A 23,587-nucleotide genomic window follows, 5' to 3' on the forward strand; every position below is an offset into this window, starting at 1 on the left:
GGTCGGGAAGATCCCCTGGAGAAGGAAACGGTAACCCACTCCAGTATTCTTGCCTGGAGAATCCCATGGACAGAGAAGCCTGGCAGGCTACAGTCCACAGGGTCGCATAGAGTCGGACACGACTGAGCGACGGAACAGACGGACCGAAGCACTTGACCCTCAGACTTCAGTAATTAGTTCCTGGAATTTCCCACAGGGCTTGGCTCTTGTCATCCACATCTATTCAAGACACATATTTGGTGTGGCCACTTACTAGCTAATAGGGAATAAGACCACACACACAAAAAAAAGCTAAAAAACATATCCTGTCCATTCTTGGCATTTATGATTTGGTTGGTAAATAATTATGCTTAACAAGTGTCATATACAAAATGTTAGATCACAGATGAACACTAAATTTCCTGGAAGAGTCTGAGCAGCTTAAGATGACATTTGCCTGAAGTCTGAATGAATAAGCAAGACTTCAAAGGCTTGACAGAAGGAGAAAGACTACTCAGGGCAGAAGAAATGCTGTGAGGAAAACCGTGAAGGAAAGACCGAGTGCAGAGGTTTGGAGAAGTGAGTGAGGGGTAGGGTGGCAGAAAACAGCATTAGAAACACCAACTGGGGCCAGTTCCTTAGGGAAGAGTTTTCTGGCGCCCCCTACCTCAATTAAAATTGCACCCCATATAATAATTTCTGAAGCCACTCAGTACTCCTCCTTTAAGCACTTAAATGCCTGTTTTATCTACCATACAGCCACTGGCAATAGTTTCTAGCATATAGTAGGTGCTTAAGAAATACTTTTTGAATGCTTAGGGTTATTGAAAAATATATATGCTAGGTGTAAATGAAAAAAATCTCAGTTTTCCTTCCTGTCTAGGAAAAAAACAGTCCTTCCCACTATCTCTCTCTCCCCTGAGTCTCCTTTACACTTGCACAGAACACTTCATTCCAACACTGCTGGTCATCAAGCATGGTGTTAGGGGATATCCCCAGGTAACAAGTGAGTCTTAGACGCCAGCTGGGTGTCCTAGGAGTCAACTCAATTCTGACCCTGTCTACCCGGAGCTGGCATCAGATCCCACAGGTATAGGCTCAGTCTCACAAGACCACCCCCACTCCCACTTCAAATACCAGTCTCAACCTCTGTGCTTCTGACCAACAGGCTATACACAGGAGGTTCCCACAACCTCCTCCTCAGGGTTGACTATTGGCTAGAGAAGCTCACACAACTCAGGGAAACACAAACACCAGTTTATTAAAGGGCATGATAAAGGATACAGCTGAACAGACAGATGAAGAGATACACAGGGCCAAGCTTGGGAGGGTCCTGAGCGCAGGAGCTTCTCCAGAGGAGTCTGCGTGGAGTTGGGGTGCATCACCCTTCTGGCGTGGGTGTTCACCAACATGAAAGCTCTTTGAACACCCTATATCAGATTGCTATTAGGATTTCATAGGCTTTCTCATATAAGCATGATCAATTATTAACAACTCCATTTCTAGTCCCTCTCCTAGCTCTGGAGGATGGGGAGGGCAGGGCTGCACGTTCCAAGCTTCTAATCATGGGCTGGTCCTTCTGCTCCCATCCAGGAGCCCACCCAGAGTTGCCTCATGAAGTCACGGACTTAAGAGGGAGGCCTGTTTGGGGCAGATGGAGCTGTCGAGGGAGCAGGAATAGACAGATGTCTCAGAGGGAAGTGAGGTCTGGGTTTGGGGATTTGGTGTATGGTGGTGAAGGCCATGGTCATGAATTAGGATCAAGAAAGGCATAACATTCCAATTCTACTCTGCTGGCAGAAAGCAATGCATTTTTAGGAAACCAGAATTGAAAGAGACACATGTACTCCAATGTTCATTGCAGCACTGTTTATAATAGCCAGAACATGGAAGCAACCTGGATGTCCGTCTGCAGACGAATGGATAAGAAAGCTTTGGTACATATACACAATGGAGTATTACTCAGCCATTAAAAAGAATGCATTTGAACCAGTTCTAATGAGGTGGATGAAACTAGAGCCTATTATACAGAGTGAAGTAAGCCAGAAAGAAAAACACCAATACAATATACTAACGCATATATATGGAATTTAGAAAGAGGCAAATGAGAACCCTGTATACGAGACAGCAAGAGACACAGATGCATAGAACAGTCTTTGGGACTCTGTGGGAGAGGGTGAGGGTGGGATGGTTTGGGAGAATGGCATGGAAACATGTATATTATCATATGTGAGACGAATTGTCAGTTCAGGGTCGATGCATGTTACAGGATGCTCGGGGCTGGTATGCGGGGATGACCCAGAGGGAGGATAAGGGGAGGAGGGAGGTAGGAGGGGGGTTCGGGAGGGGGAACTCATGTACACCCGGGGCGGATTCATGTCAATGTATGGCAAAACCAACCAATATAATATTGTAAAATAATTAGCCTCCAATAAAAATTTTTAAAAAAGTAAACCTTTAATTAAAGTATAATATACAGTCAGAAAGGTATGAAATTTTAAGCATACATTTGAACAAATTTTCAAAAGTGCACACAGCCATGTAACTACCACCCCAGATCAAGAAGTAGAACAGTACCAGTATCTCTGCAATGCATAAACCATCAAAGACTTAGAGACCTGGAATCTTCACCTGTAACAATAAGCTCTCTTTAAATAGAACTCATTATGAAGAAGAACCACAGACGTGATCTGAATGTCTAGCTAGGAGACCCAGTTCAAATGTTCAACTTTTTCCACTGTTATTTTGATTTTCTCAAAAAATTAATCAGAAAGTAAATTCCTCCAGACTGACCTCAAAACAGATGAATTCCTTAAGGAATGAACATGAGACTAAAACAGAGCCAAATGTTTCTACAAGAAATACCCTGCAAAGCCCACTGCAGTCATGTGGCACAGGTCCAACGGGCAGTGTCCAGCACAGATGGCAGGACCTGGGGTCACATCTGCACCCACCATGCTGGCAAAGCAAGTGGCTACACAGGAGCTGCTACAGATGGAAAGACTCAGGGGCGGGCAGGTGTGCCAGTGCCAGGTGTGGATGGCAGGAGCCAGTGACTCAACCTCCTTGTGAGGCTCCCCTGCTCACAGCATAGTGCCAGGCAGCACTGCTCACACAGAACAGCCATGCGAGAAGGGCTGAAGGCTCAGTGAATGCCAAAGTGGCAATACCCCCAGAAGGCAGTGCCCAACTAAGTCTGGGAAAACGAAATTGTGTTCAGAAATCAATGTTCTCCAAACTGATCACTCAAGTGTTCCCTTCTGAAGTCCTAACAGAAGTGTTATCAATGCTCAGGACTAGGCTGCCTAATGGGAAATGCCCCCATGGGGGCTTTAGACACATAAACCTATTCAGCCTCACATGTTCATAATCATTTGTGTAAAGAAGAAAAAACCTCCAAGCACTAATTAGAAAGATGGAGCTGTTGTATTTTCCTCCTGATCACCTTATCTTCTTTATTCAGTTCTTGAAGACTCAGCTATTAAAAGAAATTAAGTAATTCATCAAGACCATTTCAATTACCTGCTGCTGATAACATCAGATTACAATTAGCATCTACAAATGAACCAAGTGCCAACTGCCAAGCTGAAACATAAGCTAATTTACTGCTAGACTCTGCCTGCTGGAGACAGAACCCTGGGACCTGGCAGCAAGCATCCACTTCATTATTCCAACAACAGTTTTGCAGCCTCTGCTGCAACCCTCCAAAGTGCAGCGCTGACCAAGATTTACTGCCCCATCCGCCGCTGCTCACATGTTTACAGACGCGCTGTATCTGTAAGCAAATCACAGCTCCCTTTAAATGGCAATGTCTAGACAAGCAAGGTGACAAATCTTGACCTAAAGGAGAGAATAAATATTATTAATATTTATTAGGTACTGATAGGTGTGGGGCGCAGCACAGGATGTGCATGTCACCATCGTAATGAGGGCCTGAATCATTTTCTGTGAGTCCTCTGGTGCTTGATCAGAAAAATCTCCTGCTCTGGTTGATGCTCTCCATTTTTCATTTCTCCTTTCAAACAGGGAAAGCACTTTCTTGTTACTTTCTTTTAGATGTCTAGAAAAATCTGTTTCAGGCTCTGGGACACATTTTTCCCCTTTTCATGACCTGAACAGGAACCACTTTGAAAGAAAAGCAGAGGTGTGTGGTCTGGCTTCCTATAGCACGGATCTTGCTAGACTTTGACAATCTGTGTAGTCTCATCTTTGAGTCTCAAGTAAGAACTAACGGTTCAGTTAAGTGCATGGGGTTCAGAGGAGGCTGTGGGCTGCCGCAGAAGACGGCAGGTAAACCTGGGTCTGATCTTGCCTCTGCTGCTTATAAACCGTACGATCCTGGGCCAGGACCTTTACTTCTATGCCTACCACAGGGCTCTGTAGTGAAGATGACATGAAATAACACATGCAAAGTATCTAGTTCAGTGCGAGTAATCAACAGAAAACAGATCCTCAAGGGAAGAGGAGAAAGGCCTGCTCCACCCTGACGGTGCCTGTCCTCCTTGGGGAGCTCAGGTTGGACCACCGCTCACGGTGGCCTAGCACACTCCAGTGGTGCTCCTTCTCTCCTCCGCCTCTGTACGGAGGGTGGGTGTGGCTTTCTGCCCTCGGCTAAGTACCCTCAGCATGGCTCCCTCTAATCCACCCATCATTCTAGGGGGAATGCTCCCTCATGGAAGAATCAGTGGACCGGAATTAGAGACTGGAAGTCTAGACTCAACTCTGCCTCTTACTCCACAACCTTTGGTGAATTACAGACATTCGTTAATCTCTGGAACCTCATCAGTGAAAAGGAATAATAACAATTTACCTCATAGTATACCTCATAAATACCAACCTACTTCATAAAACACAAATGTTATGGAATTACATTGCTGTAGCAAGAACTTCTTTGTGAGGTCTTAGACCCTTCAGTATCTTAAGTGGCTATTTTGAACGCAGTCTCATAAATCATACTGTGGATTTTCAAAGATAAATACCCAATGAGTGTAAATTAATTACTGTCTACAATTACTAACATTTTACTTGTACAGCTTAGACCTCTCTCTGCCTAAAGAAAACCCGACATATGAAAACTGAAATGTGCAAAGTAGGTAAAAGAGAGTGGCTGCCATATGACAGAAGTTTTTCTCTTACAAAAGAGAGAGATTACAAGACTATTACAAGCTCTTTCAGGATATTGTGTTTTATGTGTTCACAGTAATTAATTCATAAAATGTAATCAGGAAGATGACATAATTAAGGTACAATGTGTGCTTGTTATGTATACATGTAATACTGTTCCATCTTTCTTTGGGAATTTAGAAATTTTTGACTCAAATTGCCAGAGTTTGTAAACATAATGTTTATAAAAGTTATTCAGATGGTATTTCTTAAATCCTAGAATTAGAACAGCTGTGAGTCCCGCTTCTGGTGACTATTATTTTGCTGTACTGTGCGTATACCCACCAGGATAGCTACCAAACTTTTACCAAAACACATGACTCCCACGTTGGTTTGAAAACGTGGGGGAAAAAGAAGCCAAACATCATTTTATGAGATCTTACTAAATCTTTTATGCTACAGGTCTCTTGAAACTAAATAGATAAAGAAATTTTTAAATCTACCTGGGCTGTGATTTTCTCATATGTAAAATTAATTAATACTGTTGACCTCATATGTTTGTGGAGGTGATTAAGTATGAAAATGAATATAAATATGTGACACAGAGCAGATCGCAATATAAGCTTGGTAAATGAAAAACCACAAGCTCTGTGGGGACAGGAACTATGCCAGCTTTATTCATAGAAGATAGCACATGCCCGTCACATACCTAATGTTTGATAAACATTTGTTGTGCAAAAGAATAAATGATTAAGTGAGCAAATGAATTAATGACCTTTAGTCCCTTACTGCTATATTTAAAATAGATAACCAACAAGGCCCTACTGTATAGCACAAGGAACTCTGCTCAATATTCTGTAATAACCTAAATGGGAAAAGAACTTGAAAAAGAATAGATGCATGTACTTATAAAACTGAATCACTCTGCTGTAAACCTGAAACTAACACATTGTTAATCAACTACATTCCAATATAAAATAATTTTAAAAAAAACAAGTCCCATTTCCCTTTCTTTCCCAAATAAGCTACTTTCCAGATAGCAAATGTCTTTTTGACTCAAAAGGTACAGATATTTTAAATTTTTCAATTATTTTCCATAGATAATTAGATATTTCACCCTAGGCCCTGTTGAAAAATACTTTTCATTTCTCATATCTGACCCAATACTAGAAACAGAACCACTATGCCCCTGAAATACATACAAAAGTGAACATATTTCAGAAACCACTTCCCATGCACTTTTGTATGTATTTCAGGGGCATAGTGGCAAGCAAAGCGGTCACCTTCATCCAGAAAGAGAAAGGAAGAAAAAGAAAAAAGGAAGGAAGGAAGGGAGGAGCCATCTTTCTAATGAGCTCCCTTCTCACTTCTCTAACTGCAGCTTATCTCAAAGTAAAATGAGAAGCATTGCTGCCTGCCTCCCCCGTGAGTGAGATCTGGGATGATCAGAGAAAGAGGACTTGAACTGAGTCTTGACTCAAGTGACATACTTTGCAGCCTAACAGATTTGACTCCAAACTACCAAAAAAAGATCCATAAAGAAGGTTACCAAAAAACCAGAGGCTACAGAAATAAGATCACGCAACTACTGTTGTTTTGAGCATAAAAAAAGACAAGATGAACATTTTTTCAGGCGATATTTACATTAGCGTTATTTTCACAATTAAGACATACTTAGAAAACATCTAAGTGATTCTTTGTTGTTCATAAGAAACCTAAAGAGTGTAAATCATTTCTATTTGCTTTATTTAAAATCAACTACAAGGTGGATGGTAAATATTGGTACGTGCTGACCACCAAAGGGCAAAGATTTCTCGTCATCTCCACCTTCTCTTTTTCTCCATCTCTGTAAGGTCTATTGGCTTCTCCCTCAGACGTGCACAGAAAGCCTTTAAGGTCAAAAAACCTTCTTAGTGACTCAAATCTCACTCTCCTTGGCTTCTCTGATACAAGTGATATGCCTTTCATGTGCTGAGGTTCTCCTCTCCCTGAACTCTACCTGGATCACCTCCACCCTCTGTGATCCTGACTCAGGCTCCCTGACTGGCTTTCCTCTCTTACCTTATAGGTGTCATTAGGATGATGTCCAGAGAAGGCAATGGCAAGCCACTCCAGTACTCTTGCCTAGAAAATCCCATGGATGGAGGAGCCTGGTGGGCCGCAGTCCGTGGGGTCGCTAAGGGTCGGACACGACTGAGCGACTTCACTTTCACTTTTCACTTTCACACATTGGAGAAGGAAATGGCAACCCACTCCAGTGTTCTTGCCTGGAGAATCCCAGGGATGGGGGAGCCTGGTGGGCTTCCGTCTATGGGGTCACACAGAGTCGGACACGACTGAAGTGACTTAGCAGCAGCAGGATGATGCCATCTTAATACTTGTTTCTAGTTCTATCTGTTCATGTTACATTGCGAGAAACACATACTGGGCATGTCCAAAACAAACATACCATATTTGATAAGGAACAGGTTTTGGCAAATTCCTCCTCTTAGCTTTCCTGTTTCTTTCCAAAGGCACCACTATTCTTCCAACCACCAAGGCACAACATCTTGGCATGAGCTTTGACTCATTCAATCTAATCATATAAACACTTACTGAGTTTTCATTATGTCTAAGCAGTTACGCTCAGAGATAGAGACCATGGAGTTGAATGCTGTTCGTTCACACATTTATCGAGTTTTAATCCAGTGGAGGTAACTATACAAATAACCATATTTTATGATTGAATAGAAATAGAATAAGAGAAATTTTAAAAGCAGACTCAGGACTCAGACAAGGTAAATAACTTTTCTTGTTATCAAGAGAGGGCTTCAAGAAGTGAATGGTGTCTGGGATAATACTAAAAAGATGGACAAACTTTAGATAAGCAAAAGAGAGACACAGAAGTTCTTCTAACTGGAAGAAATAGCTTGAGAAAATACATTAAAGCAAGAAAGGACAGCCGGGGGGCTTGAATAGAGAAGATGGAAAAGCAGTTGTCGGTAAAGAGTATGGACACAGGAGCTGCTGCTGCTAAGTCACTTCAGTCGTGTCCGACTCTGTGTGACCCCATAGACGGAAGCCCACAAGGCTCCCCCTTCCCTGGGATTCTCCAGGCAAGAACACTGGAGTGGGCTGCCATTTCCTTCTCCAATGTGTGAAAGTGAAAAGTGAAAGTGAAGTCGCTCAGTCGTGTCCGACCCTTAGCGACCCCACGGACTGCAGCCTACCAGGTTCCTCCATCCATGGGATTTTCTAGGCAATAGTACTGGAGTGGCTTGCCATTGCCTTCTCCGGGACACAGGAGCAGCAGAATTTAAAAATGGAAACCATGATAGGCCCCATTCTGAGGTACAGTTTAGGAAGGTCAGTCTACTCTTGACATGTGGGATGGAGGAAACATGGGAGGGAGGGGGTGGTAGTGAGGAAAACCCAAATAGTTGGTTATTCCAACAGACTGGGCAACTAGGAAGGAGCAAGAAAAAGAAAAAAACTTTAGTGACAATATTTATTTGACCACTGCTAGACTGAGTGTCAACTGAAAAAAAGGGGGTGGGGTGGGGTAAGAAATCAATGATGACTTTAGATTTCTAAGTCAGGATGGTATAACTAAGCTGAATGACAAACCCCTCCCTCCCTAATGTCTGCATTCTAATCCCAGGAAGCTGAGGATATTACTTTACATGACAAAGGGGATTTTGGAGGTATGATTAAGTTGTGGATCTTTATTTTTTTTTAATTTACTTTAATTGGAGGCTAATTACTTTACAATATTGTATTGGTTTTGTCATACATTGACATGAATCCTCCCCGGGTGTACATGTGTTCCCCATCTTGAACCCCCCTCCTACCTCCCTCCCCATATCATCCCTCTGGGTCATCCCATTGCCCCAGCCCCGAGCAACCTGTATCATGCATCGAACATGGACTGGTGATTCTTGAAAAGAATATTCTGGATTACTCAAGTGGGCTTGGTGTAAACACTATAGCCTTTTTTAAAGAGGGATACAAGAGGAGTTGGGTGGGAAAAGAAGGTAATATGATTACTCAGAGGCAGAGACTAGAGTGGCACACCCTGGAACTGGAGGAAGAGGCCACCAGCCAACAAACACAGGCAGCCTCCAGAAGGTGATTCTTCCCGAGCCAGGAAACCAGGCTCACTGACGTTGACCTCAATCTGATGAAATGAATTTCAGACTCCTAATCTCCAGAACTATAAGAGAAACCATTTGTGTTGTCTGAAACCACTAAGTTTGTGATAATGTGTTACAACAGCAATAGAAAATTAATAGAGATGACTAGAAGAACGGGGCTGTAATCAACAGAATAAAAAAGCTAGGAGAAGCAGCTAATTTAGGAAAATGATATTTCCCATTTGGACTCACAAACTTAGTCAGATCAGCATGAAAATCAGACGAAGCATCCACTAGGTAGCTGAAGATGTGAAAACAATCTCAGGCAGCAGGTCAGACCTGGTGAAAACAAGTTTAGAAACGATGTGCGCTGAAGCAGCAGCTGAAGGTGTGGTGGTGTAAATGATAAAGAGCGAGATACAAAGAAAGAAGGGGAAAGAATCAGGAACAAAACACAAGAACTCCCACATTTAACACATGCAATACAATGGAAAAGGGCCATTAAAAATTAAGCAGGGAATCTGAATAATGACACAGAGGGAAGCCCAAGAGGGAAAGTGGGCTAAAAAAAGCAGGTGGCTGAAAAGGATATACATTATGATCCAAGTTTTTAAAAAAGGAACAATCTGTACACACATGTATATATTTACATATATGATTGTACTACCATGTGTTTACGTGCATAATAAAAAGGTCTGGAAAGAGTCTAACCAAATTGCTAACAGTAGTTAACTCTGAAGAATGCGACAGAAGAAAGAATGTAAGGGGGTGCACCTCCTTTTTCTACTTTATACCCTTTCATAGCATAAGAATTTTTAATAAAAGTAAGTACCACTTTTGTAACTTTTAAAATTGCTTTTATTCCCCCTTAAAGAAAAACCAATGAAGATGGTACAGAAAGAGCAGCCAAGAAGAAAATCAGGACAGTGGTGCTTCCCAGAAACTGGAGGAGGAGAGAATTTTATGAAAGAGTAAAGCCTGCCAAATGTTGTGTACTGATTAGGGAAATTTAGAGGTGAGATCAAGAGATCTCTCAACTGAGCCATCAGGAAATCACTGTTGATCTTTTTCAGGGTACAAAAGGTACATATCAAATTGCAGTGGGTTAGGAGTCTGGCAGGCTACAGTCCATGGAGTCGCAAGAGTCGGACGTAACCTTAGTGACTAAACCACCACCAAAAATGAGTCCATCATAAAGGAAATCCACCCTGAATATTCACTGGGAGGACTGATGCTGAAGCTGAAGCTCCAATACTTTGGCCACCTGATGGGAAGAGCCAACTCACTGGAAAAGACCCTGACGATGGGAAAAATTGAGGGCGGAGAAGGGGATGACAGAGGATAAGATGGTTAGATGGCATTACTGACTCAATGGATTTAAGTTTCAGCAAACTCTGGGAGATAGTGAAGGACATGGCAGCCTAGTGTGCTGCAGTCCATGGGGTCGCAAAGAGTCGGACATGACTGAGCTACTGAACAATAACAGATAGGAGGAGTTCCACTTTCAGTAATGGAGGAGCAGCTCCTCTCAGACACACCCACCTACAGATAACAGTTAGAGTCGGACAGGGGGCAGGAGGGCTGGTGTGGAAAGGGCAGGGGGCTAGTACGGAGAGGGAAGGGGAAGGAACTTATCTAAAAACATTGGCATGCAACCTAAAGCAATGAGAAACTGTTAGCAAGGTTGGAGTTGATTCTGCAGAAGGGAATGGCATTAGGTCAGTTTTCCATTTTTGAAATGCCAGAGGGCATTTTGTGGTGGCAGGGACCAGAGGGCAAACCCCATCGGAGCTATGCGGTGAGGCTAAAACTCAAGTATATATACACCATCTTTCTGGTTTGAAAACACAAAGGCAAAATCCCAGAGAGAGTCACAGTGGGTAGCCTTGAATTCTGAGTATAAATTCTATACAAATCTCTGTTTAACTCATGAAATACGCATGTGTGTGTGTATTAGTCACTCAGTCATGTCCGACTCTTTGTGACCCCTATGGACTGGGGCCCGCCAGACTTCTCTGTCCATGGAATTCTCCAGGCAAGAATACTAGAGTGTTGCCATTCCCTTCTCAGGGGATCTTCCCGGCCCAGGGATCAAACCCGGGTCTCCTGAGTTGCAGGTAGGCTCTTTACTGTCTGAGCACCTGGGATCTAAGCGGCTCCATGAAACCTGAAAGACTGAACAGAGATTTCAGCTGCCTGAAATCACAGGAAAGACAGAATTTGGAGTTTGAATTAAGTTAACTGGTAAAACAACAACAAAAGTCAATACTATTAAGAAAAATATATCAGAATCCAGAGTCTTTCTAAAGTATCACTGACAATGTTGGATATAATTCCATACCAAAAAAGTACATTAAAATGTGACTAACAACTCGAAACAAAAGGCAATCAATGCTCAACTCTGTGACTACACTACAAACCACTGAATCACATACCTTAAAGAGATATATAGTATGCTATGTGAATTATACCTCAACCAAGCTAGTAAAAAACAATGACAACAACAGGCAATCAAAAGGGTGTAACTCTGAGATGACCCACATGGAAATCAGAAGCAAGATTTTATAAGCTTTTGTAATAACTAGGGCTGCCTATGAGAAGGAAAATATACATGTAATAAATAAACACATAAATCTTAGGAAAACTGAAATGTTAATTAAATGAACCAAATGGAAATTCTAGAGCAAAAAATATTATATCTAAATTTTAATATGCACTTACACAGTAAAGAATTAACCTTGCCCAGAGAGGTCCAGCCTTTACCCTTGGCTCTCAGAGGCACTCTATAAGCCCTTAGACTGCCCAGCCTAAGAGTCTTTGTTCACCTGAGGGCATTGGCCATGCCAGACAGTGGATGCTAACAATATATAATCATCAACCACCTTGACCAAAACAGCACCTGCAAAGACACCCATTGCAATACTACAAAGTATGTTCTCTGAATACAATGGCATTAAACTAGAATTTTATAACAATAAAGTATCTAGGAAAATCCCAAATGTTTTAAATTAAACAGCACTTCTAAACAACACAGGGTTTAAAGGGAAATCACAAAATATTTTGGAAAATAAACCCAATGAAAGCAAAAACATATAAAAATTATTGGGTGCAGCTAAATCAGTGATTAGAGGAAATTTTATATTTTTTAATGCTTGTATTAGAAATAAGAAAGGTCTAAAATCAATGACCTAAACTACAACTTTGAGAGGCTAGAAAGAGGACCCAAAGTGGCAGAAAGAAAATACTAAAAATGAGACCAAAAAAATGAAATTAAAAAATAAGACAAGCAATAGAAAAAAAATTAACAACAACAAAAGTTGTTTCTTTAAAAAGGTAAAGAAAATTGATAAATATCTAGTTAGAATAATCTAAAAAAGGGTGAGGGGGCTGTTGTACAGGTATAGAACACAAACTACCAGTAACAAAAATAAAACAGGGCATATCCTACCAGCATTAAAAGGAAAATACAGAAGTATTACAAACAACTTTATGCCAATACATCCAACACTTTAGATGAACAAAGTCTTTGGAAAATACAACTAATCAAAATGATAGGTTTCTGTCCAACAGGCGCAGCCTTCTACACTCCAGGTCCCAGGCCCTCCAATCTCTCCTACACGCCACTGCTCAACTTGTCTTCTTTAAACATCTAGTCAGTGTTCTCCCTCCTACATTTCAAAAACCTCAGGAGTTCCTGTTCGCTAGCAGTTCCTTGCCTACTTTTCATAATAATGTTATAATCTTCTACCATCCTCTAGCATATTCCTGAAGGCTAATCATGCCACCGTCCCTCAGACAGGCCAACCTATCGTATCAAATTCCTTGTATCACATACCCCTTGCCATCAATGCCATCCCATTTCTGTCCAAATCTCAGCTGTTCTTCAAGGTTCACCTGGGTGCCATGCCCTCCAAGAAGCCTTCCAGACTATTCCCACTCCTCAGGGATTCCCTCCTGGGAATTTCATGGCAACACAACATCATTAACTCTGCTCTGTAGGGAGTCTGCTGTTGCCCTATGTATTAGTCTTATTTTACCAACTAAATTATAAGTTCTTTGAGGGCAAGGATTTTATTTTTCAAACTTTTCTATCATTTGAGGCAATTATTCCAGGATTCAGCACACAGTAATGATTCAATAAATACTTGAAATCTGTTGAATGAATATATAATACCAAGAACATATCTCAACGGTTTTTATCAGACCCTCCAGGTTCTCACTCTGATCTCATCTTCAGGGATCTGTCAGACTTATTCTAACAACCATATTAATGAAACATATGGTTGCAGTAAGTGGAGGCAGAGGGGAGGAAGAAGTAGTGCTAAAATATGAAGAGAAGTAGGGTTTTGTAGGTCACATAAGAAAAGGGGACGGAGCTTTACAGTGCCTTGCTGCTATCTGCTAAGCATACGCTAGTACCACCAAGTTCACTGTCTCCTTGTCCTCTCCCCACCCTGAGTTCCTGTGGCACAAACCACAGGCTCCAGGCTCAAGGATGACTTCAGCTCATACCTCTGAACACCTCTGTTCTCTTGGTTCACTGTGTACTCACATCTGCTTGGGTACAGACAAAAGCTACCAATATCTTCTAAGAAGTAGCCAGATACTAATACTTGTCACCTCTTACCATTCCTTATAAATTCATCCAAATATATAAAGGTCTTAACTGTAACCAAGTACTAGAGTGGCCAAAAAATTCATTCAGGTTTTTCCATACGATGTTATGGAAAAACCCAAACATTGTGCCCAACCCAGTGTGTGTATCAAAACACACTGCAAATTTCCTACTTAGATTAAAACAAAATAAAAAAAATATATATATATATATACATTTCCACTAATACTATCAATATCATTTGTGAATACACACATACTGAGAGGAAAAATACATTTCCTTTGTGTTAAAGTCACCAAGTAAAGAAATCTCTCTAAACAAAAATCCTCTCAAATTTCCTTCCATTGATGACTTCCTAGCAGCTTCCCTTTCATTTAAACCAAATATAGCTTTATATCCCCATTTCATTCCCCTTCTCTCTAATTAGATAAATCCGCTCGCTCTTCTCTCTAGGCAGATTAAAAGGTTGGGGTGTTTCGTTTTTCCAGTATTTCAGCATTCTAATGCTCACAGCGCTGGGATGACAGAAAGGATCCTGTGATTTAGAGCAGGCAGACTCCAAGGAAATGTATCTGAAGGAAAAATATAACACAAGCAATGAGGACTACTGAAAATAAACACACAGATTCCTGTCAAAGACAGTGGATCACTCCAGCAACTTCCAGTCCATGGCCCTGACCCTGGTCCCACAAGGAAGCCTGTCCTTACCCAGATTGGAAGACGCTCGCCCCTCTGCAGCCCGGTCCTTGAGATCCTCAGCAATGCCCAGCTGCTGCTCATGGTACTGTTTAGCCCTCTCCAAATCCTGCATGCACCTGGCAGCATGGCCCAGGCCAGCGTAGGCTCGCATCTCAATGGCCTTCTCCATCAGTTCCTGCGCCAGCTCCAGCACATAATTGTGGTAAGACATGGCCTTGTCAAAGTTCCTCCTGTAGTGATAGGCACTGCCCAGATTGCTGTAGGCCCGAGCCTCTTCTCGCTTGTTCCCCAGGTCCTTGGCTATCTTCAGATGCTGCTCATGACACTGCACAGCATTCTCAAAGTCACCCATGGCAATATACACAGCTCCCATGTTGCCGAGTTCTCGGGCTTCAGAAAGCTCATCTTTGGATTGCTTAGCAAGAAGAACACACTGTTTGTGACTGGCCAGTGCATTGGGGTAATCTCCAATGGCTGTGTATACGTGGCCCAGACTGCTCAGGGCTGATGAAGCTGCCTGGAAAGAAAGGATAAGGCAGAGAAAAGAAAGCACATCAGAAAATGGCTTTGGTTTGTTTCAGCAGATCAAATGTTTGAGAGTTTGCCTGTAACCATCCAATACAATTTCCAATGGTGTCTCTATCAGAGGTCTGCAGACCTATGCAGAACTGAAAAACAGCACTTCCACTCAGCAAGTTCCTAATAAAAGACAATGGCAATTTAATCAGTAACTTCCAATACCGAATCTCACAGAAACAGGTTGTGTGTCATATAACCTTCATCTTAAAGATGTGACATTTTTAATATTGTGATATTATATCTCTGTTAATAGCTATTAACCTCTGCAGTTACAAGAAAATGTTGAAGAAAATAAAAATTAATTATTACATGTAATATAACACAGGACATTCACAGGAGAACTCCGTGCATGGCTCTTTGCACTCCTGGGCATTTCTTAATTCTTGTCTTCTCCCAAAGCAAATGGATACACTAGCAGCAAGGGCGATATCAAGAATGATGACTGATAATTCTGTGACCCAGGACCCACTGGAGGGTCCTGTTCTCTTGTCTTTGCCCCCTCAGTGTGGCTTCATCAGTGCTGGCTGTGGTGGGGGGCTTAGATGAGATGAGAACCAGAGGAAACCAACAGCTACAACGACATCCGTGAGTGGGGTGGTCCCCACAGGGCCTCCCCACCCCTTTTGCTCTTCGCTCTCTGCGGTTCTTGTCTCTAGCCTCTTCCGGCCTCAGCCTCTTCGCAGAAAGATGCTATCTTCCTGGTCGCCTCACACTGCTTGCCACTCAAGCAGTTCTTGTCTAAAGAAAAGAACATGACCTCTTTTTTGTCTTAAAGGTTTTAATGAAAATGCCTCTTTATTGGTGTAGTGAACCAAAGGGAAACAAATATAACTAAGGAGATGTTACATGGGTTCTAGAAACTTACTAAGTGCAGACAGTCTTAGATTCTCACCTCTAGTTTCTAACTCCTTTGCAGAGACATAAAAGGAAGTTACACTGCACATTTCCTGCCCTTCTTTTCATTCAGCAACTTGCCTGTCCTCCCCTCCCTTCTCACCAAACCTACAGCTGGAGCCATGTAGCCCCCTTTCTTTGGGATGCTCCCTCCCTCCACCATGAACATGTGATCCTGGCAGAACAAATGGTAAAATAAACTCTGTCACAAATGGGCAAGCAATCTTCACGAGGCTCGGGAAGGCCATCCCACCTGGAGTGAGGGCACTGCTTTATCAGATTTGTTGCAAGTCTGTGTGCTTCAGAATACATTTACTAATATTTTATAGCTGTGAGTGATTTGCTACCTTATTTCTTTACCTCAGAAATAGAGACTTGAGATTGACCATCTTCACGATGCTTGCAAATTGTGTATTTGCCAAAGGTTCCATACAGCTTTAAGCTGCTTTTATCATTTCACAGATGGTCCAACAAAAAGACTGAGGAAAATAGAGAGGAAATAAACACTTAGAAATGTACTTGTTTTTTCTCCTGAGTGGTGGAGAGCAGAAACAATTCCGTGAACATCACAATCCTGCAGCAACGTGATTCTGGCAGAAGCTTCAATGATGTCACCCAAGAGTATGCCACTTGGACGTAAACTGGCCTCTGGCTCCTACTTTGGGAACCTCTTTGGGATCAGAGGTTAAGACTTCATGTTAGCACACTGCACATGGGGCTTTCTACTGCTCACAACTCCCCACCCCATGCCTGATGAGCTTCTATCCCCCTTTGCTGCAGGCCCGGGGGCTCAGTCTCTTTTCCTTCTGTAACTGGCCCTCCCCTCCTTATTCTCAGGGGTCCTCCTGTGCCCAAGTGGGGCTAGAGAGAACAGAGTCCACAAACCCTCCCATCTGCAAATCTTTGTTGCTCTCAAAGTAAAACACATGGCTCTTTCACTTTGGAGCTAGTATAACTTGGAATCAGACACACACGGTTCAAAACTGTACTGCTGTTTCTGAGTTCTGGGATCTTTAGAAACTTCACTTTTCTGAGCCTCGGTTTTCCAGACAGATGTTTCTAGGACCCAGCAGTAAGCCAGGAACTGAGTGTTTTCAAACTTAGCCATGAGCCTCTGTCAAATGTGTAAACCATAAATAATTCACTAGATAATTCCAAACAGTAGGTCTGGTTAGAGGCAATGAGCCCTTGAACACTGCAGGGAATAGATTTATAAGGCCTGGGGCAGGCGCAGCACCCCAGGCGTCACTGTTCTTAGAAACTTCTGGTTTATGGCAACTCCAAATGACAGCCCAGGGATCTTCTGCTTCTGGTTCTTCATTTCTGTAAATGCCAGAGAGACATAGGAGCTCATTTGCTCAAGCTCTCCTGAACATAAGGAAAGGGAGTACTGGGGCATTTCCCTTCTGAGGTGTGAGGGAAAGAGGGAAGAAAGACTGCATGAGCTCTTCCCTGGCACGTGCCAGTTGCAGGCAGCACCATCAGGCTGGGATTCCTCGTGCGGGTGTCCTGGAAACCAGCAGCTCCAGACAGGACAATGCAGTCTGTGAAGCACACATCACAGCCTCTGAAATGAGGAAGGCTGCCTGACGTAGTACAGGAACGGAACGGGGTTTAGGGCCAGAGGCCCTGCCTGTGTCAGCGTGGTAAGTCATTCAACGTCTTCACCTGTGTTTTCTTTCTATGTAAACTGTCCTGATAATGACAGCATGTGTACTTCCCAGGGTTAGGATGGGATCAGATGAAGCAGTGCATGCGAATGTCCTGAGCAAACTGTGAAGTTCTCTGTAAACGCATCCCTAAGGTATGGATGGATGTTTTATGACCAAACTGGCAGGGCTGAGCTCTACGACCAGAGCAGAAGCTAGTAACGCCACTGAGAACATCAGTCATTGTGACCAAACATCTATATTCCTATCAGTTGCCACTGGAAATGAAGGCCAGTGTTTTACAGCCGCTTGGCAAATAGCATGTGATGATATTTATCAGCTAAGTGAATTACAAATTAATCACCTGTCTTTGTTCCTGTTCCTCCAAAACAAGCTTAGATCTGAAACAATAGTTTCAGGCTGTTAACGAGAATATGAAGACCCACTATCTAGGGGACTCACAAGCCCCACCTCAAGCAGATGCTGTACTTGCCACTAAGGTTCACACTGCCTTTGTATATTAATCTCATTGAGATTTCTGTGCTAGAATAGCAGCAGCTGCTTCCCACAGTGGAAACATTTTGGAACATCTGTATTTGAATATCAAAATGCACAGAAACAGTTATGCTAACAGACTATCTGGTTGGAATAAGACAACACTTTTCTCTTTTTACAAAAGATAAATTACTCATGTTCTTGCCAAAGCATGATTTCCAGCTGCAGACTTCACACACAGGAGTCATTACCCCTTGCCCTGTGACCTGAGTATTTGCAGAACTGCACCTGACAAGTCCTTTCATGGGACATGAAGCTAGAGAAGGAAATTTGCTCATATTTTTTCAAACCACCTTTAAGGACTTTCAGTTTGGGACATAAAACAGATAAAGTCTAAAACTACCCAGGTTGCAAAAAATTGGACACGACTTAGCGACTGAACAGCAACAACAAAACTACGCCAACTATAACTACATTGATGATACTACTATTAAACATTATTTTGAAGAATTAAACATGCTTTCCTTCACAGCTAGAATGTTTTTCCCCTTACTGCATGTATTTTCGTAGGATTATATTTTGTGGGATGATTAAACACACATATAGAGAATATCTGACATAATTACTGATTAATTGCATATAGTTTTAAGAACAGGGGAAATAGTCCCATAGCTAGCACCAGAAATACACTTTTTCATCTTTACTGTCCTAATCCACACACACCTTGTATCCCCTGCCAGTTCAGTGCCCATGAACCCAAGGCATTGGGTTAACCACCTGCAACCCAAGAGGCAGAGGAATGGAGAAGAATAGGGACAGACTCTGGAATCAGGCATGCACAGGTTCAAAGGAAAAACTACGTAATATTCCACAAGTTATGCCACATCTCTGAGCCTCAGTTTCTTTTTATGTAAATGGGAATATTAATAATTCTCAGTGCTCTGATGAGTACAACATAAGATAGAAATTGTAAAGAGCCCTTTTCAGGGCTCACAGAAGATGCTCAGAATGTTTAATTTTCATTTATTTACCTACCCTAACCAAGACAACACTCACTTAGTGTCAATCACTCAGTCATATCCGACTCTTTACGACCCCATGGACTGTAGCCCTCCAGGCTCCTCTGTCCATGGGATTCTCCAGGCAAGAATACTGGAGTGGGTTGCCATTCCCTTCTCCTGGGGATCTTCCCGACCCAGAGGTCTCATTTCAAAGATGTGGTAGAAGACAGATGACCAGAAAATAGAACATGACATTATGTTACCAAAACTAAAAAGACAACACAAGAAGCTTGCCCCACTGATGATGGGCAGGGTTATTATCTTCATATGCTAAAGCATAATACTCTTTGAATTGATGCTTTTGAACTGTGGTGTTGGAGAAGACTCTTGAGAGTCCCTTGGACTGCAAGGAGATCCAACCAGTCCATTCTAAAGGAGATCAGTCCTGGGTGTTCATTGGAAGGACTGATGCTAAAGCTGAAACTGCAATACTTTGGCCACCTCATGCGACAAGTTGACTCACTGGAAAAGACTCTGATGCTTGGAAAGGTTGGGGGTGGGAGGAGAAGGGGACGACAGAGAATGAGATGGCTGGAAGGCATCACCGACTCTGTGGACATGAGTTTGAGTGAACTCTGGGAGTTGGTGATGGACAGGGAGGCCTGGTGTGCTGTGATTCATGGGGTCGTGGAGAGTCGGACACAACTGAGCGACTGAACTGAATTGAAGGTAGGCATAAGAAAATTCACTTCAGGGCATTTTAGAATCATTGGTATATGCAATACACAATGTTGGTAAAAGCACTTTAAGTGGTCAAAACTAACAAAGATATTAGAGTCTCTGGGGTCTGTTGGGTGGTTCATTTCCTTTGTCACTCATATACTCAAGAAAATTCTCCAGACTTACACAAACAGAATCAACTAATTTTAACAAATGAGCAAAAGTAATTCAAAGGTGAAAGGACAGTCTTTTAAAAAAAAAAATGGTGCTGGAACAACTGGACATCCAGCAAAGAAAGCGAATCTAGACACAGACTTTACACCTTGCATACGAACTGACTCAAAACGGATCACAGTACATGTAAAATGTAGAACTATAAAACTTGTTAAAGATAAGAGAAATTCTAGGGGACCTGGAGTTTGGCAATGAATTTATAGATAAAATATCAAAGGCATGACCCACGAAAGAAAAAATTACTAAGTTGGATTTCACTAAAATTAACAACTGTGCTCAGTGAAAAATATGGCTAGGAGGCTGAGAAGACAAGCTACCGGCTGGGAGAAGATATTAGCAAAAAATTTATCTGACAAAGGACTTGTATCCATATCCAAAATATATCAAACATTCAAACAAATAAACAAAAATCCTTAAAACCCAACAAGAAAACAATCCGACTTTAAAATGGACAAAAAACCTTAAAATACACCTCACTAGTGTTCTTGCCTGGTGAATCCCAGGGACGGCGGAGCCTGGTGGGCTGCCATCTATGGGGTCGCACAGAGTCGGACACGACTGAAGCAACTTAGCAGCAGCAAAGAAGATACAGTTGTCTTCAATATCTGCAAGGCATTGGATCCAGGACTCTAGCAGGTACCAACACCTGTGGATGCTCAAGTCCCTCATGTAAAATGGTATGGCATGTACATATAACCTATGCACACCTTCCCATATTCTTTAAATTAACTGTAGATGACTTATAATGCCTAATATAATGTAAATTTGGTTTCCCTGGTGGCACAGTTAGTAAAGAATACACCTGCAATGTGGGAGACCTGGGTTCAATCCCTGGGTTGGGAATATCCCCTGGAGAAGGGCATGGCAACCCACTCCAGTATTCTTGCCTGGAGAATCCCCATGGACAGAGGGGCCTGGCAGGCTACAGTCCATTGGGTTGCAAAGAGTTGTACATGACTTAGCAACTAAGCACAGCACACATAATGTAAGTACAAGGTAAATAGTCAGTGGTGCATGATAAATTCAAATTTTGCTTTTTGGAACTTTCTGGATCTTTTTCCCAAATATTTTTAACCTGTGGTTTGTTGAATCTATAGATGCAGAACCCGCGGATATGGAGGGCCGACTATATATATGGCAAAAAAGCATATGAAAAGATGCCCACATCATGTACATCAGAGAACTGCAAGTAAAAACAACAATATACCACTACACACCTATCAGAACAGTGAAAATCCAACACAACTGAGCACATCAAATCTTGGTGAGGATGTGAACAATAGGAACTCTCACTGCTTGCTAATAGGAAAGCAAAATGGGATAGCCACCTTGGAAAATACTTGGGTCATTTCCTACAAACATACTCACAGCATATGATCCAGTAATCATGCTCCCAAGTATTTACCTTAAGGGAATGAATACTTATGTCCACCCCAAAACACGCACATGTATGTTTGCAACACCTTCGTTCATAATGGTTAAAAGCTGGAAGCACTAAGATGTCTTTCAATAGGTGAACAAATAAAACTTGGTATATATTTAGAGTGGAATATTATTCAGCACTAAAAAGAAATGATCTATTGAGCCATGAAGAGACATGAAAGAAACCTTAAATGTATATTGCTTGATGAAAGATTCCAGTCTTAACAAAACTACACACCATGTAATCTCAACTATATGACCCTCTGGAAAGGGCAAAACTACAGAGAAAGCAAAAGAATCAGTGGTTTCAGTGGGGGAAGAGGATACAGCACAGGGGGTTTAGGGCTGTGAGACTGCATGACATTACAATGATCACACGTTGGTCAAAACTCACAGGTTGTGTAACACCAATAGTGAACCCTAGCGTAAACTATGAACGTCCGTTAATAATAAGTATTAACTATCGGTTTGTCAGTTGTAACAAATGTACCACATTGGTGTAAGATGTTACTAAGAGGGGAAACTGAGTGGGAAAAGAGACGGAGTGTGAGAACTCTCTGTTCTATCTGCTCGGTTCTCTGTAAATCTAAAATTGCTCTAAAAATGACGTCTATTAGTTAAAAAATTAATAAATAAATTGGAGTTTTCCTCACTGCGGGAGTGGGCAATTCTAGGAAATGGAAACAGCACAAGCAAATGCATGAAATATGACAGAGTGTGTAGTGACTACAGACTAAAAAACCAGTTAGACCTGGGAGTGGGGATGGTACTGGAGAGAAGTCTGTATAAGGTAAGTTTGGATGAATTCTGTCTATCAATTTGTAAAATCTAAAATATATTTCATGTATGTTATTTCATTTAATCATTATAAAAACCCTCTTAAGTGTGTTATTATTAAATCCATTTGTGAGATAACGCTAGACTCAGATAAAATGACATGCCTAAAAATATACAACAAATAGCAAAGCCAGGGTTCGCATCCACAGACATCAGACTCTAGCTCTCATGCTCATACACGCAGTTTAGCCTCTACTGAAGAATTTATGATCCACCCATGGGGCAATAACAACCACACATTTAAGCAGGAGACTAACAGGATCAGATTTATGCTTTCACATATTTCCACAAAGTAGCTGAAAAGGAGGGAGACTGGTAGTAACAACATGTTTAACTAAAATAATGACTAATTAGAATACAGTAAGATCTATGTTAGGCACTAATGATATAAGGGTGGAGAAGGAAATGCCAACCCACTCCAGTATTCTAGACTGGAAAATCTCATGGGCCACAGTCCATGAGGTTGCAAGGGTCGGACACGACTTAGTGACTAACCGCCCCCACCAAGATATTAGGGTAGGTTTTAGGGATATTTACAAGTTTGCTGGCATCTCTGCGTCAAAGCAGGTAAGACTGCATATCCCTGCCTGCAAGAAGGCAGGTATGAGTGGCAATGTGACTTTCTTTGGCCAACAAATGTGCTCACATCCATGTAAAGCTTTAAGAACCAGTGCAGGCTTCACCACGTTTCCTCTTCTCCTTGCTACACACTGCTCCATCCGAACTGAACATCAAGTGACAGTCACAGCATTGTGGAACAGAGCCCTGGCAGACTTATAACACACACACAGTGGGCACAAGAAGTCAGGCACTAAGATTTGAGAACTGATTATTATTGCAGTATAACCTCGTCTACCCTGACCACAATACTGAGCATAAATTAATCATTTTCATGCTCCAGTCACTATCTATCTAGTGGTTCAATTATTTGAATTACCATAGGTTTTTACATGATGGAATTTATTCATTTTCTAGAAAAACTAAATTTGAGAACTGGGTACTAAATACAGTAACTTAGCTAATCTTTAAAATCTGTATTAATCTATAGACCCAAATACAAGGGTCTACTTGGCAGTAATTTACCACACTGCAGATCAATTTAGGAGGAATTAATAGCCAACCAAATACAAACCTGTAGAAAGGGAAGACTGAGTCATGTTCTGCAGGTCCTATACATTCCCTACATCTTAAATGACATCCACTCTCTATATAACGAATGTACCATAGCCTGAAAAAGTCTACCCTTGG

General features: G+C 41.9%; 1 protein-coding gene across 4 annotated transcripts in view; it reads right to left on the reverse strand.

The window, feature by feature from the left end:
• TTC28 (tetratricopeptide repeat domain 28) overlaps window positions 1–23,587 on the reverse strand; it is a 599,524-nt gene that overhangs the window by 142,318 nt on the left and 433,619 nt on the right. For all 4 annotated transcript variants that reach the window (XM_055405053.2, XM_055405052.2, XM_055405055.2 and 1 more), the window contains one exon: window positions 14,518–15,025. In XM_055405053.2, the coding sequence (XP_055261028.2) occupies window positions 14,518–15,025 (508 nt within the window). The remainder of the gene's footprint in view (window positions 1–14,517; window positions 15,026–23,587) is intronic.

This window comes from Moschus berezovskii, chromosome 19, assembly GCF_049115385.1.
Source record: "Moschus berezovskii isolate FMDL1 chromosome 19, NW_MosBer_1.0, whole genome shotgun sequence".
Classification (NCBI taxonomy): Eukaryota; Metazoa; Chordata; class Mammalia; order Artiodactyla; family Moschidae; genus Moschus; species Moschus berezovskii.